The sequence below is a fragment of the Fusarium redolens genome, assembly GCF_020744475.1.
Source record: "Fusarium redolens strain MPI-CAGE-AT-0023 chromosome Unknown BKA55scaffold_41, whole genome shotgun sequence".
Classification (NCBI taxonomy): Eukaryota; Fungi; Ascomycota; class Sordariomycetes; order Hypocreales; family Nectriaceae; genus Fusarium; species Fusarium redolens.
This window is the reverse complement of record NW_025763704.1, coordinates 93,067-109,557: the sequence shown is the minus strand read 5'-3', so window position 1 is coordinate 109,557 and position 16,491 is coordinate 93,067. Positions and strand designations below refer to the sequence as shown.

The following is a 16,491-nucleotide window of genomic DNA, read 5'->3' as shown; positions in this document are numbered from 1 at the left end:
GCTTTCTATCGAGAATCCACTAAAGCCTCCGGAACTGGTGCTCTGTGACCTAATTGTTATAAATATAATTAGTAACGGGCTTAAGAATGATGCTTATAATAATGACCATGCCTCCTACAATAAGGACAATAACGAGGGCAAGAACGCTAAAGGACTTATACCCTCCTGGGTTTAGGACTTTCATTAATTAGCAGAGATTCTGGGATTCAGATGTCTGCGGAACCTTTAGGGCAAGATTTTCCGTTAAGGGAGAAGTCGGACCGGTTAGATACTTAACAAGGGCATACTGGAGTTTTATTAAACTGATCGCAAACCAGTTTTTAACTTTAGTAGCCTATTGGTTATTAGGAAGAAAACTTTATATAGACTAAGCAACCTTTTCGCTTGCAAGAAGTGCGCCTGACCCTCTTCCCCTAAGTAAGGAACTAATACTATCAGCACCATTTAGGGCCAGTATCAGTCTGGCTGTGACATTCTGAGTGGGATTTAGCTTAATGTTGGAAATATTATCTTATAATAGGACGGCTGCGGTTAACAGGGAGCATATAGGCGTTTATCTCTTTGGATTACATACTTGATATTGATTAGTATAAGCCATGATGTTTACTAAATCTGTTACCAGTTAGCTCTAGCACTCTAGTATTTGATAAGACTTACTGTTGGGTTGGTAGAATTTTTTTGAGATATTATTTGGATGAAATCCAAAAAATGGGTTATTAATAGGGGTTATGGAGAACACAAAATTTGGAAGTAGCCAGACGAGGGTAAGATCTGCATCTGGCAGGTAGAATTCTTCTGAGGGAAGCCAGCTTGAGGCCTTAATATCTCCGCCATACTGACTTATCGAGCTGCTAATGAAGGTGTTAGCGATATAGAGAAATACGAGTGACTGAAATTACCTTAACCTATATCTAATATCCGAGATAGCCAGGTATAAGTCATATTTAAAGGTAAATGGTGTTTTAGGAGCTGTGCTATTGCCAAGATAATATTAATATATGGGGTAGGCGGTATAGTTAGTGTAAGTCTCCTTTATAAAATTTCGGACCACTTTAGGATTAACGACGGCATATTTAGTTACCCTGCAGTAATAAATTCTATTTTCTAAGGGTACGTTAATACCTAGGTTATAGTAAGAGTTAATGTATCTGGTATTAAATTTAAGTGTAGCCGAGCAGAAGCCATTCCCGAGAGCGCAAGATGCATTTGCATCTTCGGTTTATGTAATTTATTTTTAAATAAATAAGTTATATTGTGCCGAGCTATTATTACTTCTATAATAACCTCGTGCGTGTGTGTCTGCAATGATGGTTTTGCCAAGTGATTTGCTTAAAAGGCCGGTTTTAGATATGTTATTAAATACTATCCTATAAGTTCCTGGCATGATTAAAATGTAGTTTCTGGCAGATCTGGTAATAGCAGATAAAAAGAGTCTAACTATAGACTAGATACAGAAGTTAGTAAGAGCAAGGAAAGCCTATGCCCACGACCTAAGTATAGTTATTGAGAAGTCTCTTGACCCTGTTTATCGATGCCGCTATAGGAATGGAAGCGCCAGCAGTTCTCAAGCAGTACCAATTAATATGCTGGCATTGCGAAAAATTGCTTGGTGTTAAAAGTGCAGTATATTAGTAGCCTTTTTTGTTGCGTTTATCTGGTAAATAATAAAGCTCAGAATGCTCCAGAACTGGCTTCTAATAAGGATAAGGAATATAGACAGGGCAGCCACTAAGATTAAGCCATTTCGAGCAGTTAGAGTTATAGTTGCACTAGTAATTCGCCTATTGGAATAATCGACCTATATGCTAGTATATACGTTAATATATATAGTAAGGAATATCGGAAAAGTTGGCTTAGAAGTTATGCCTGCTACTTAGGCGACATCTAGTAACGGTATTAAAGTAGTATTATTAAGGATTTTTATTCTTTTCAATATCCCTTAACTATTAGAAATATAACTAAAGTATTCTATTTGCTAATAATAAAATCGGGCTCTAGGGGTGGCTATGGCAGACATATAGTGACCTTAGCCCGGATATGCAGCCCCCTACTTGCACTTGGCTAACTAGCTTTACTAACATTCTCAGCAGAACAGTAAGGCATTCTTTAAAGCTATAAAGAACTTATATGATTTTAAGCTATTAAAGTCTAATATAAACAAGGTGGCATCACATATAAGTATGACTTAAGCCTGCGAATGCTAATACCTTATGTATAAAGCATTATATCGAACTTGCATTAATAGCTATAGCTCCTCTGTATTATATACCTGACTTCGTGACTGAAACCGCTTAAGGAATGCCTTAAGGTACTTTAGAATGGGATAATAATTTACGCATTAAGAAAATAGCCGGCGCGACCTATTGGAGCTCCACGGGCTGCACCTGACTTTATTATATACGCGTGAACTGTTGCGGGTAAGCCTGCTAGTATTATATATAGATTATTTAATTATATATATGCCCGGTCACGGCCCTCTAACTGAAGGTAGATATAGGTACTATCTATACGAAAAGTTTATCTAAAGATAATATATATAAAGATCATTTATATGTTGATTGGTATATATGAAGCTACTAAGGATTTGATGGAACCTTCTGCTTTATATCACCCCTATGTCTTAACTTAGAAGGCCGTGCATTTTACTGGGGGTTCTATTTACACTTTTGCACGTGGCTTTAAGAACAGACCAAACATATAGATAGCAAAAAGCCATAGATTCCGGTCTGCCTTTCTTCGGCAATGGTTTTTAGTAATATGTTCTAAAGTATATAAAAATATTCTGTCTTATCTAAGAGCTCAAGGAGCTCCAATCTGTACCCCGCCCTACCTTATCTCTATCATTACAGCAGTATAAGCGGGGTACTAAAAGCTTCAATTTCCAACCTTTCACAGCTAAATTACTATACAATTTATGGCAGTTCAAATAATGAATATATCTTCAGATCCCGATTAAATATAAGAGGTCGATTCCTATATAATAAGAGCTTCTATAAGCAACATAAAGGCCCCCCGCACGGGCCCCAAGGAGCCTGCTGGAGCTAATGATTTCCCGGCCAATAAGTCCCGCAGTTTCAGTTTTAGCCCTTTAATCGTGCAGCCTTGCAATTATCATATCAGTTACTTGCCTAATACACTACTTAATCCTAACCGCGAGGCCGGTGGTAGTTTAGGCCAAACTACCATTCGGGATTTTCGGCACGGACCAATGGGCATGCAAGGTGGGTCTAGGATGCAGGCAGGGGGGCCAAACTACCAGTGCCAAACTACCATTTTATGCTATAGCCAATTAGAACATAGGAAAGAGGACTTAAGGTTAAGGAAAAAGCAAAGCAAAGGAAAGAAAGGGGGAAAATCCTAAGGATTAAGATAAAGAACGCGTCCCTGGGTCTGTCTGTCCTTCCCTGAGACTACTATTTGCATTGATAGCCTATTCCTGTATTCTCTTTGCAGTCTACCTAACTGATATCTTTAGAGTTTATCGCTTGCAGGGATTATTTTTCCCCCCTAATTAAAAATCTTAAAATTAATATAGCTAGATAGAGATAACTTACAAAAACGAGAACAATAGGTAAAGTCTGGTAAATAGGTTACTATACTATATTATATATAGGAAATAAAACTCTAAATTGCACAAGTTAAACGCATACCTGCGTTACGTGGTCGGTTGTGGGCTAATATTGAAAAGACCCTAACTCTAAACTTTAATAGCTAGTCTATAAACACGTTATTGCAGAATAAAAGTATATAATCCCGCATCTATTATAGCATGCTTATAACATAGTCTGGTTATTCTTCTTAGGAGGATATAACATTAAGAGGGATATAGCTAAAGTCTTAAAGAGAGCTGGCATATAGGCCACTGTAAATCTAGGTAGGAAGAATGGTAAAGGTAGCTAGGAGATGCTAGGCTATATTGCAGGGCAGTTAGTAAAAACTATGTAATTACTTGCCCTTGCATAAGGCTAGTATATTAAGGCAGAGCTTAGCATAGTCAAGCTAGCATCAGTAGAAGGTAGTCTAAAAGATAAGTTCTATTGCAGATTAAGTTAATGCTAAGGAATCTTATATAGCATCCCCTTTTAAGTAATTAGCACTAAAGCTTATCTAGAGGCAATTCTGGAATCCTGGCACTAGATACTATAAGGCCTCTGCATTATTTAATAAGTCTACCGCCATTATAGCAGACTGTTTCCTTATTCTGAAGCTCGGGCTCGGATGCTACTGGCAGCACTAGTGAAGTCAGCTAAGAGCCAACTCTAACTGCCAAAAGATATGCACATAACTGTTACAGGAGCAGTCTGCCTCTGCCTTTACTTACATTAAAGTTAATAATGCATAATATATAACTAAATAAATAGTAATAGATTGAAGATCTATATAGTCCTGTATTAAAAAGAAAGTATGTGCTATGTTAGTACTGTAAACTTTTAGTTTCTGTCTATTCTACTCTCTATTATATAATACGCATAAGAGCTCTCTGTTATCTTGATCCTCACTAGCTTCTATGCGGCTACCTGCCCTACCTCTAGTAAAACCCACTAATAGCTTATTAAAACAGAGCTTTGAGGATTAGGAGTTAAACTAGCTGGGGTTTTGTAAGCATGGACTTGGTGGATGGATATATTCTATAGAATATGGAGATTGTAGCACCTAGACCTCTTATAGTCTAAGGTAGATATAGAGTTTGCGGCGTTAGGGGCCTACTTCGGGCCAGCTAATAAGTACTTGCCGTCTGCCGGATCCTGCCCTTCTATGAAAATAAGACGGCACTAAACTCCGCACAAATGCCGCGTTCTAGCAGGGGAATTACGGATTGACTATATGGCTGGTTAAAAGGTGCTTGCGTTATGGCTTGCCAACCCCGGCAACCAGGGGGCTATGCAGAGTGTAGTTCTATTAGCGCTGTATAAATCCTGCATACTATATGTATCTTTATATAAATTAATAGGGGTTTGCATTTATTATAGTACCGATTCTAGACAAGAACAGCTTGTAAGATATGTCTTGGGTACCTCTTTAAGCTGTGTTTATTTATTCCCTCTAATAGGCCTGACTGATCTGGCCTTATAGGGGCTCCGTTTGGCTGTTGGGCCTGGTGATTTTCTTGCTTAGCCGTAAGGTTATAAACTTCCTGTGCCCCTACGCCTTTTCTTTCTTTCTTTCTTTCTTTTTCTTCTCTAGTGTTTTTCATAGCGTTTCGATATATATAACTTTTTTATATTTTTTATTTTTACTTTTCTTAGTTATCTTTTAAAAACTTACATTAACGTGCTCCTTTCAATATCTCATATAGGACTGGCTTAGATTCCAGAGCGCAGTATATTACCTATTAACTCTAATCTCTACCGCGTATACGACTGCAGTAGGACTACATACATGTTAATGCCGAGATGCTTATGTTATCTCTTGTTGTCGCTATCTACGCTTTTGGCGCGAGAGCTGCTTTACGCTAATTTAATTTTACTGTTTACAGTGCTTTCAACTCTCCAGGCATGTGACTACCTGGCCTTAAAAACTTAATAAAACACTTAAGCCAGTGCCACTAACTGCCATATAGATAGGTTCGAGCGCGAAGTGTATCTCATTAATGGCTAGTAGCCGGGGCCTTTGGTTGACGTTGATGAAGGGGACGATGTTGAAATTTTTGTCTAGAACGACTTGAATGTTAAGACCACTATCTACTGGCATGGTTTGTTATCTCCCTGATTAGAGGTACTGCACTAAATAGCCGCTAAAAACAATTCCCTGAACTAGGACTCTTACAGCAAGGAACTCCCTATATAGATAGTATGCCAGGTGTTACATAGGTTAGATTAACCTCCTCTGAGTATTCTCTTTTCTATTATACTAAGCCTTACTGAATAAATCTGTAGGACCCTATTCCTCTAGGGGGTAACTTTACCTATCGGTTTTCTACGGCATCTAAGTATAGGTTTTTCTAGTACTATTCTCACTTCCGTGCCTATTATAATGACGCCATTTGCGGTCCACTTCTCATCAGACCGGCCGCATCACGCCAACGTCCATTCGCGACACTGGCTTAAGATTAGGACGAGCTTATAGCGCTCCTAGCTGCTAAACGAAATGTAATAAATGTCCTTCTAAATGACTGGATATATAAACTCTCGGATGTTATATTTGCGCGATATATAAAGACCGGTGCTTTCCTGTTATGTGTTAATAGTATTTTGGCTAATAGCTAAGGAAAGGTATAGTGCCTCCTAAAGAGCGCCCTTAAGTCTAGACTAGGGCTTAGAATAGAGATAAAAAAGACAACTATAGCACTCGGGACATTAACGACTACTTCCGAAATGCAATATATATCGGATATGCTAAGCATGGACATGTTAAAAGGACGTGATATATATGATATGCCTATGGAGTCACCTGTGAGCCCGGTCACATTACGGCTATCTGCTACTATATTAATAGACTACTCTACTTCTCCAGCATCCTCGGGGATGCCTGATATGCCGGGAATGGACTCTTTAAACCCCCGTGGCTGTATGCCGCCTATAATGTTCAAGCCGGGGTTTAATATATCGTTACTGCCGCCTAAGACCTGTACTAATACGACCTCGCCTTTGCTAGTCATCTCTACGGATTAGTTAAGAGGTTAGTTGGCTCTTAACTTAGTCAATTCTGGTGCCGTCAGTGCCCTGAGGGTCTTGTTGGATAGGCATTTAATGTTTGTCTATGCTGCCGATAGCTTTTATACTAAGCTATAAGAGGTAAATGTAAGTATCTCTTGGCAGTATTATAACGTACTTTCTACTAATTTAAGTTAGGTGCTTTATATAGAGCTTGGCTAGCGGTATTCTGTTATAGTTAAGCTTAATCAGTCTCCTAGGAATTACTACCTTAAATTCACTACTTTCCCTAGCGGCAACATACAGCAGGTCCTTAAAGGGCAGGCGATTGTATTATATAATATAAGTGCGCTGGTCTCTAACGGTTCACATATCGGTAGTAGCATGCAAAATCCTAACTCTCTAGGCTGACAATAGTTCTACTACAGATATTATAGAAGATCTAGCGAAGTCGTAGATATATATTAACGGATTAGCTAAGGCAGACGCTGCCCTACTAGACCCCTCGGCACTCTCTCCATTCGATGGCCACAATTCGCCACCTTCGGGGCGGCCTGATAAGGCTTTGTCTTTTGTCGTGAGCCAGACAGACATTGTGACCTGGGTAATCGATCATGCTCCGTTCTCGGAGCCAGATGTCCCTATTATCTATGGGGAAAACTCCTCTGGCTGGAATTTAAACACGACTATGCACTTACCTATTAACTTAACTATTGATATTATTATAAGCATTTCAAACCAGTCTATAGATATGGTGCGTTCTACCCCCTGTCTGGCCTAAGGAAGTAGTGTCGCTTGATTACTAAGTACTGATATAACTGGGAAGATGGGCCATCTGATATACCTCTATGGCCATAAGTTCTGGGTTCTAGGTTCTGGTGAGGGATCTTTTCCGTATGCAGCTGTCATAGACGCGCCAGCGGACCTTATTAACCTTCGGGATCCCCCTTACCGTAATATGATGGGCCTCCCTTTGCAAGGGTGGGCTGCAATCTGGTAAGTCTCGTTGAGAGGAGCTTAATATCTGCACTGCGGCTAAGAAATCACTGTATAGTTATATTACGGATAATCCTGGTGCTTAGATGTTCTATTATTATCTTTAGTAGCATATTATTATAAGTTTCTTAATTAATAGGTGCGATTCTGCTTACTGATATTGAAATAGGTTGGCATGGCTATGGTGCTTATCGAGGGTAGAGACTAGCTTCCAGCACTGGTTAGATAATACAATAAAACTGCAGATAGAAGCGGAGTAATGGAGTTAATTGTAAGTCGTTATGGTCCTTCTGCCATACTTATTGCTATCGTAGTTGTCGCCATTATGCTTTAGTATTGATCTCTAGCCTAGGTATTATTTATAGGCGATTTAAGTTAAATCGTCTACTAAAATAGGTTAGTAGGGTTAATTGATTTGGCTTTTATGGCTTTGGCTTACGCCGAGTTGCTGATTAGTGCTTGTAGTAAACTAGCGCCGATTTAGGGTAAGGGTTATATAGCATAGAGTACCTAATAAGTAGGAATATAAATAGAATAATATCTACTACTTTGTTATATGTAGTTACAGAGAATAGCTAGATGAAATTAGTAATAATATAGAGGGCATTATCTAATTAAATAAGCAGTATTAAATGCTACTTTATTGGCTTTATAAACTAGCTATTTGACCTAATTAGCTCGAACTTTTAATAAGAGCATTAGCTAAAAGGCAAAGTGCTAAAGGATATTAAAGACTACTATAGTGCAATAGGGCTATCTGGCCTAATACTTACTTCTTTGCTGGAAGACAATAGCCTAGCTATTAAACTATTTACTATATTAAATAGATATAGTTACGCTATATATAAGTATCTTATAGTTATATAAGATAATATTATCTGTTACTAGGGAAAAGAATACAGCGCTATATCGATTTAGTAGACTGAGGTGCGGTTATAGATGTAGATAGGCGCAAAAAGTATGCGCGCTACTAGGTCGTTTGAGACTGTAGCGACACGAATAACGCATTAGACCTAGCTAGCATTGCATAATAGAGAACCATAGAAAAGATAATTGCGGCTAGCTAAACCAGATTAGAGGAAGAGGATGCTATATGACTCTGGAAGGGTGATTTAGAAGAGGATATTGACTGCGATTTGGCATAGGTTAAGAGGCTAGGTTAGGTAAGGCACTGTAGTTCACGGGACTTGCTTAATATCTTTGAAGTAGCTAAGTAAATTAGAATAAAAGCGGTGATACAGGGATAAGCCTGGTAAGTGGAGTAAGGGTTAAGTAATAATAATTACCTAAAGCTACTTTACTTAGAGGTTTTTATTATAGTTATACCTAACTACTACGCCATAAGGCAAAAGATTAGCTAATAACTGCTATTATAGCAATTATAGTAGTATATATAGCTGCTTATAGGAGCTTATAGTAAACCAAGCCGTAATAATAAGGTTACCCTTGTAATGCGGTTTGGCGTACTGCGGGGTATATGCTTGAGGGTTGGCTTCCAGGTTATAAGCCACTAGGGAGGGAGCATTGTGTTACGGCTTGGTTTACCGTAAGCTTCTATAAGTAGCTATATGCACTACTGTAATTGCTATAATAGCAGTTATTAGCTAATCTTTTGCCCTGTAGCGTAGTGGCTAGGTGTAACTGTTATACTAAGTAATAGGAAAATTGTTATTAGCCGAGCTGCGTGATGCTATCTTATAAAGGCCCTTTAACTTACTTCCTGGATTATGCTGTTTACCTTATAGCCTGTATCTGCAAGCACTTTAGAGATAGTAAAGGTATTAAGGGCTAGACTATATTCTATAGTTATATTTTAAGAGATAATAGTAGTTTTTATAGAGGATAGCTTAGGGCTTAAACTATTAAGTAACTTAGCTATAAAAGAAGTGCAAGTAGGATAATAAATATTTAGGATAAGGAATGTTATCCTTTGGAAGGATAATAATTATAACTTTTCTGCTATAATGTTAACTTACTAGGCTAGATATGCTAGAGTTGTTTTACTAGCAGCTATCCTCATATCTTAATATATAAAAGATGAGTATTTAAGGTTTTACTGTTAACTAATGATAAGTAGACTAAGATGCTTCTTAATATTACTGTCCGGTACTAGGGACTCTAGTTTATTCCTTATTAAGAGACTTGCATTATTTATGCTGCTGATTCCTACTCTAGATAAAAGAGAGTGACTATACTTTATTAGGTAAGATAAAGCTCTTTATAGCGTGCAGTTTGTGCCTTGCATGAGGAGTAAGCACCTATATACTGCCCCAGTCTACCCTGACATGATGACAGAATGAATGGTTTGTATAGGCCGGACACTTGCAAAGCATGGCATGGCATGGTATAGGTCGAGCGCTGAATTTGCGGTATTAAAACGCAATAAACTTTTTAGTTCTGCTTTTTTAAATGCCGTTTTGGCAACTATTTTTGGGGATCTCATTGCGACTTGTCACGATGACCGCTTTAGTCAGCATAGCATAATTTGCTCTTAACCCTACCTTTATATTGCCTTAAGGTATCGAATTAGGCAGTTTAATAAAAGAATTATAAGAAAGAAAACAAAAAATGCTAATCTCTAGCGATCATTGTTTAACTACATTATAAGTTTTTACCTAACGTCTCCTAATTGTTACAGCCAACAGTCTCGCCCCTATTTGCGTTAGCATACGTTGGCCACTTACTGTATAAGTATCTCTGTCCACATTGCTCCTGTGAAATTACAAATCTCTATCGATAAGCCCACTCCTAAGATAAGGGGAAATTGCTTGATCTCTTGCCTTACAGCTGCGGGTACAACCTCCCCATATTAACAATACTACTCATACTCTATTTAGCCAGCGTATTAGTCCCTTATACGGGTTGGAGTTAATAGGGGTTGGTAGGCAGAATTAACAGGTATTAAAAAGCGTCAAGGGATTAGCAGTATAAGCCTTAAAGATCGGAAATGTCAGATAGTAGTCCCCTAGTATATATAGGCGTAGTTTTACTATCTTAAATACTTGCCTGCTATTAAGGCAGAATTAATAGAGGTCTGAAGTAGAGGAACGTAGCGATTTTCGATATACTAATATTTCTAACCCTTCTATAACGTATTATATAAGTGAGTTATATGGCGGTAAGCTATTACTTAGGAAACAATTAGTATAAATCTTCTAAACTACATGGAGTTTTATACTAAGGACAACTTGGCAAACGTAAATCGAGTAATGTGTAATAATGCTGACTAGTGCGCTAAATTAGGTGACGTTTCCTGATTATAATTTCCTCGCCATATAGGGGGCATGCCTAATTGGCTGCATAAATCAGGCCCAAGCATGTATATTCCCCGTCTTAGGGCAATAATAGCGGCTTGCTAAGACTAGAGAACTAGCTATAGGCTGATTGCATGTTAGGCTATTGGGAGCTGATAAGCGCTTTATGCGAGGCGTTTTGAATTTCTAAGACGGTGATAAGTAATGTTCGATACCCTGCACCTACTGAGGCTAGCAAGTTGTTTATATATTAGTATCCTCTTTATCTATAAGCATGCTTAGAGCTTCTGATATCGCCCTCGGGTCTATATGACTAATCTCGCTAACACTTTTACTACGTCATTCGCTTTTAAATTCATACTACTCTATCGTGCCTATTGCAATGTTGTCCTATTAGTATGATGTGAAGATGGTTTGTAATAGTAAGATTTAAAGATTGCAAGTAAACTAAGAGGTAGAACTGATACGAAATAGGCTGTGTCACAACAGTGAGAAAGAAAAAGAAAAAAAATCCCTTACTGACTATCCTAGCATAGAGTTAGTAGAAACATCTGTTGGAGGACAAAAGGTCACCGTGAGTGCCTCGGACGATGAATCATTTGAAGCCATTTGATATGCGGTCTCGGGGTCTGGCAAGGTTATTACAGGTGGTAGAGAATTGAAGTCAGAGGGCAATATTGAAATGGCAGTATAGCTAATTTCTTGGTAATTAGCAGCAGAGACTTAATGACTTGATATTGATTTAAGCTACTGAACCTGTTACGCCTTCTATCTCGTGATACCCTGGCTATTTCAGCATATAATCATAGCCTCTAGATTAGACTAGACTAATTAGCGAAGAATATTAGGAATTCATAAAGTTATAGTTATCGAACCACTGTCTATGATTGTAATAGGTTGTTGTTTGAAAGTCTAACAGATTTGAATTATCTAATGCAAGCATTTAACTAGCATCGGGTTTAATAAAGAGATCGCCTAGGCTAAGAATATCTACGGTCAATAAAGGATTATCGAACGTCGGCCTACTTATCTAAGCTTGCTTGATTGCGCCCATATTTAGAACTGAATCCTTAGTTCCTGTTAGATTATGTATATTAGAAAGCACAGAATTAGGCAAGTAGCTCTCTAATGGAGTCGTCTATGCGATAGGCATATTGTCTAAGGGCCAGTTATTCACGATCGGAAGACTTGATCTTAAAATTAAGCCGGCGCTTTCGGCGCTATAGTAAGCTGGCGCCAGTCTCTCGGTAGAGGTTGATTGAAGCGGGAGGGGAGCAAGTTCTAAAGGTTTAGGCTTAAATCTGGGAGGAGATAAGGCTGTAGATGGTGTAGAGCTTTTGTATCTGGATGTTACTGAGAGAATGTCATTTATAGCTCCCCGATTACTCTTGTATGCATATTTATATAAGCTGCCCTCTGAGCAGGCGTATCGTTCTATATATAAGGAGGTGTTAATGGGCGCTACTTGCAGATAGTTAGGTAGGGTTAAGGGTAGGGTCGAACCTCTTCTGAATTGCTTTAATATGGCCTGGTGCGATGTTAATGCGTATTTGCATTTCGTGTGAACAGATCGCGAGGTGTATAGGGAGCGGCAGTAAGTGTATTGCGATATTAGGCGGCCCTTTTTACTAACCTGTAGAAGTAGGCGGTCTTATTGCACGTCTTGACGTCAGCTATGGCAGCGTATAGTAGATGGTCTTACTATCTAGATTAATTAAAGATGTTATACTTACCTGTATGCTGATATTGAGTAACGCGATGGCCATGGATGTAGCTTTTGCAAGCGAATTTCTCTTCCTTGGAAATTATGGTGGATTGAAATAAGGTTATAATGGAAAAACGCTCTGGTAAATGCAAGCGATAGTTGGGGTATGGTATTTAAAGATAAAAGGGAAATGTAAAGATTTTAAATATGGCCTGTAAAAAGACTACTGTATATGATATGGAAGCGGAGCTTTATTAATCTGTAGATAGATACTTGAGAAGATGTTAGTGGCTAACCAACCCTTGTTATTTTATCTTGCATACTTAGTCCTAGCTATCGTGCTAACAGCTAAGGGTGCATTAGGCCTAACTAACGACTAAACTCTGCTTAACTAGGGTGTTAGCGCAAGTGAGATATAGTATGCTTTAAAGGTATACTTCCCTTTCTTCTACTCTTCGAACTCTACTAAGATAAGCATATACTTAATAACCGCTTATATCCGCCTAGAATCTAATGCCTACCACTTTAGTAGATTATATAGGCAAGCGCCTTTCCCTTCTTTATAGCGCTATACTCCTGTAAGTCCCCTCTGCTTAAAACGTATTACTAACTATTTCCTATTTTCGTGATAGCTTTGAGATGGAGTCTCTACGGTACTACAGTATATTGCGTCTATGGCAATTTAGCTACCGTCTGCACCCAGCTCTTCCTATACTGGCTTATTGAAGGCAATTAGTAAAAAACCAGATTCCAAAATCTTTCCATAGTAGTTATTATGGCTTATTCTTTTCTCCACTGTTATTAGGGCGGTTAATTCAAATCGGAACACTGTCTGCAGCTCCGTGATTGCATAGCGAGCTTTATTATTGCGTGTTCCCTTTATTTTAGTGGGAACATTATTAGTTCGTGCTCCTTAGTCTGTCTTATTTTCCTTAACCCGCTAGCCATCGGTTCTAATTACAATACTTCCCTTCTTCATCTTGCAAGGCCTCTAGATGAACAAGAGGGTGAAGATTGGCGTTATGATCTTTCTCCTTAATTTTATTGGCATTGCATTCTCCCTAACGGGGTTTATTATAATCATCCGCAACCCTATGTCCTTTAAGCCACTTACTCTGATATATAAGAATGCCTGGCGGCTTATCTCTTCCCGTCGCTAATATGCCATCCTACCATTTAGAACTTTAGACTGCCCTTAAGGAGAACATCGCCCTTATAACTGTATGTCTTCTGGCCTTGCGATCCTACCTTCGTGCCGGGTTTAAGAACTCAACGGCGGAGGCCTCTCATACCTAAGGCGTCTACCACACCCCCAGAACTCCGAGGATACCGGTGGCTCTAGGTTTTGATAAGATAGGTGGGTCGGATTGTGGCTTGTCTGGATGCAACTGCAAAGGGTCTATCTCGGAGGACGATTCTAGGTCAGATAGCAAGAAGAGCAACAGGAGCGATATAGAACTTGTTTAAGGAAAAGATTATATATAGTTATATTATGAGCGTAGATGTGGATTTAGGAGAAATCTATATAGAGCAGAAATTTCGGGTTGTGCAGGCGACTGCATAGGATAACTAGGTAATGCTTAGGCTAATAGTATCTTATAATACAATTATGTTTATATGTTACTCCAGGAGCTACTGCTTCTCTAAAAACTAGGATTAATTAGTTAATACGTTTTATAGAAGATGATATGCTAAGCAACGTATTAGATCGTTAGGGCTTGAGATTAATGTAGCCGTGGCGGATGTATAAGAGGGATTAAGAGCTAGGTGAAAATAGTCTTTAACTTTATATTTCTTTTTGTTATAATTGACTTATATATGGTTATTACTTTTTTGCCTGACTGTGTCTGCTTTGCCTGAAATCTGTTATTTTACGCAGCCGCTTGGCGATTCTGCGTGATATTATCGCATTTTTATACAATCTGGCTCGTCTAGGGGGCCGTCGTGAGGATCTGGGATTTGGTTGGATAGGATAGGAACTCTTAATATTCTTCCCTTTTGCATTTTTAAGGCCTTAGTATCCCGAAAATCCACTATATAGCAGGGTAACTTGAGTCCGAGTTTTGCGAAACCTATAGGTTGGATTTAAAAAGATTTCCATTTTTGGGCCGTATTTCCTGTCGAGTTATCAGATTAGGCTACAGAGCGCTTTGCTATAATTTATGATGAGATAATCAGCACGCTAGTGCTTTAGGAATATCGCTAAAAGGCTATATATTGTTCGATATTGTTGGACCGTCCTCTGCTGCTTTAAGCCGGGGCTTATGTATAAAGAAAGGTTGCTTGTATCCTAGTAGCTCCTGCTGTGACTGCTGATAGTGCAAGCGTGGTGTTGTATCTGATGTTAGGGTGCTGGAGTGAAATGAGGTTAATTTCCTAATCCTGGGCTGGAATGTAGGTAGGCCGAATTAATGGAGGGCATGCTCAACTAGGGACTTGAGTATCGGCGCGGAAGAAGCTATTATTAGAATAGCCTCTTCTATTTAAAGCCAAAAGTATATTAGTATTAGAGTCCAGAACTTTTCTAGAGAAGTAAAGTTCAATGTATATATCTTAATAAGTCTTATAATGACGGTAATAGTCATAACCAGGCTAAGCGCCATTAAGACAGTAATGAGATACCATTCCACAGTCAATCAGTTAAGCTTCCAGATTAAGAATATTGGGATAATTGCTAAAGTCAAGTTACCGAATAAAGCAACTCCTTGCAAGAGGAGTTAGCATTATGTAATAAGGGCTAATTTCGTAGTTAATAACTTACCTATAGCCGCGTAGCCATATATCCAAATCTGCTGTATACTTAAGCACTGCGTATCTAGAACCTCTTCCTAGTGGGCATTAATCGGTCGATACTGGATAAGCTGGAAGGTTTTAGTGCCGATAATGCAGGCAGCTTGAATACCAATTATTAACCAGATGATTACGTGCTAGGCCTTGGTCGATGCGAACTTTAGAAGTAGACACCCGACCGAGATCCTGGCGAGGGCAGGCACTAAAGTTGATAGTAAGATAACCACATAAACATATCGAAGGGTCTTAACGCCCTGCTCCGGAGATATATCGTAGCTGTGGCGGCCTAACCCGGAAGTAACACTTGCTATGAAGAGCGAGTAGACGATGACTTCGATAAGCTGCACTTGGATCAGAGTCTTACCTATTTATTAAGATTGTCTTGTACTCACGATGGCGACTGAGATGGTGTAGTCCGAGGCATCTAGTTTATATACTGGGGTTACGCGAGTGTAGATCTGCACTGAGAAGACGATAATGGCAATGATAAGAAAGGGCGTGACGATAGCTAGAGCCCGCGGTCCCAGCGAGTCGTGCGGCAGATGAGCGTCTTGGTCCATTAAGGGCAAGACTAAAAGCAATTCGGTTAAGTCTTGAGGACTAGATGGGAGAAGAAGTAGCTCTCTGCGCGCTTATGAGGGTAATTAAACGGGGGATTGGGATTGATTGGAATGAGCTTTAGGCAAGAGTAAGATGGCCTGGGAATCCGTGGCGGTAATAGCATTCGTCATCAAGTCTCAGTGGCGCCCCTGTCGAAAGCAGTAGTAAGGCCTTATGGAGATGAGAAATAGTCGATCAAGCACCGTATGTTAGAAAGAGACAAGGTTATGAGTCAGCGTCAAGATGAGGAGGCGTGAAGGCTGGGTTTATGATTCGGCCGGGTTTAAGCCAGGGTTCAGTTAATAGGGGCTTAAGTGGCTCTGAGCTAGGAATGGATGATGTGTGGCGTTGCTAGGCTGTTGGAAAAAGAAAGCATAACTTATCCAGCCAAGGAGATACTGTATATCAGCGCCTTTGTACTGCACTAACAGGCCACGGCCTAAGGATCAGACTTTTAGTAAAAACTACAGACAGACCATTTTACCAGGTGAAACATGTAAATAGCTGGCAAGACTAAAGATTAAGGGCATGCTACTCCTAACCGTACTAATAA

At 39.2% G+C, this 16,491-nt stretch overlaps 4 protein-coding genes across 4 annotated transcripts; 2 read left to right on the top strand and 2 right to left on the bottom strand.

Annotated features, from left to right (window-relative positions):
- Window positions 1–1,612: 1,612 nt before the first annotated feature.
- On the bottom strand, window positions 1,613–1,795 carry BKA55DRAFT_530992 (uncharacterized protein; the record flags this gene model as incomplete). Its single annotated transcript, XM_046189186.1, has 1 exon — window positions 1,613–1,795. A coding segment is annotated over one exon (183 nt), but the record flags the coding sequence as incomplete, so codon positions are not given.
- Window positions 1,796–6,314: 4,519 nt separating this feature from the next.
- BKA55DRAFT_547313 (uncharacterized protein) lies at window positions 6,315–7,675 on the top strand (the record flags this gene model as incomplete). Its single annotated transcript, XM_046191009.1, has 6 exons — window positions 6,315–6,507; window positions 6,726–6,740; window positions 6,832–6,939; window positions 7,070–7,347; window positions 7,420–7,589; window positions 7,648–7,675. 6 exons carry the CDS (start codon window positions 6,315–6,317, stop codon window positions 7,673–7,675), a joined length of 792 nt encoding a protein of 263 aa, XP_046040865.1.
- Window positions 7,676–8,291: 616 nt separating this feature from the next.
- BKA55DRAFT_531011 (uncharacterized protein) lies at window positions 8,292–8,456 on the top strand (the record flags this gene model as incomplete). The annotated part of the gene is made up of 1 exon (XM_046189188.1): window positions 8,292–8,456. A coding segment is annotated over one exon (165 nt), but the record flags the coding sequence as incomplete, so codon positions are not given.
- A 6,516-nt stretch (window positions 8,457–14,972) lies between these two features.
- BKA55DRAFT_600412 (uncharacterized protein) lies at window positions 14,973–15,898 on the bottom strand (the record flags this gene model as incomplete). The annotated part of the gene is made up of 5 exons (XM_046196521.1): window positions 14,973–15,100; window positions 15,310–15,347; window positions 15,402–15,475; window positions 15,518–15,679; window positions 15,731–15,898. The coding sequence occupies 5 exons, from the start codon at window positions 15,896–15,898 to the stop codon at window positions 14,973–14,975; spliced, it is 570 nt and encodes a 189-aa protein (XP_046040863.1).
- Window positions 15,899–16,491: the final 593 nt, after the last annotated feature.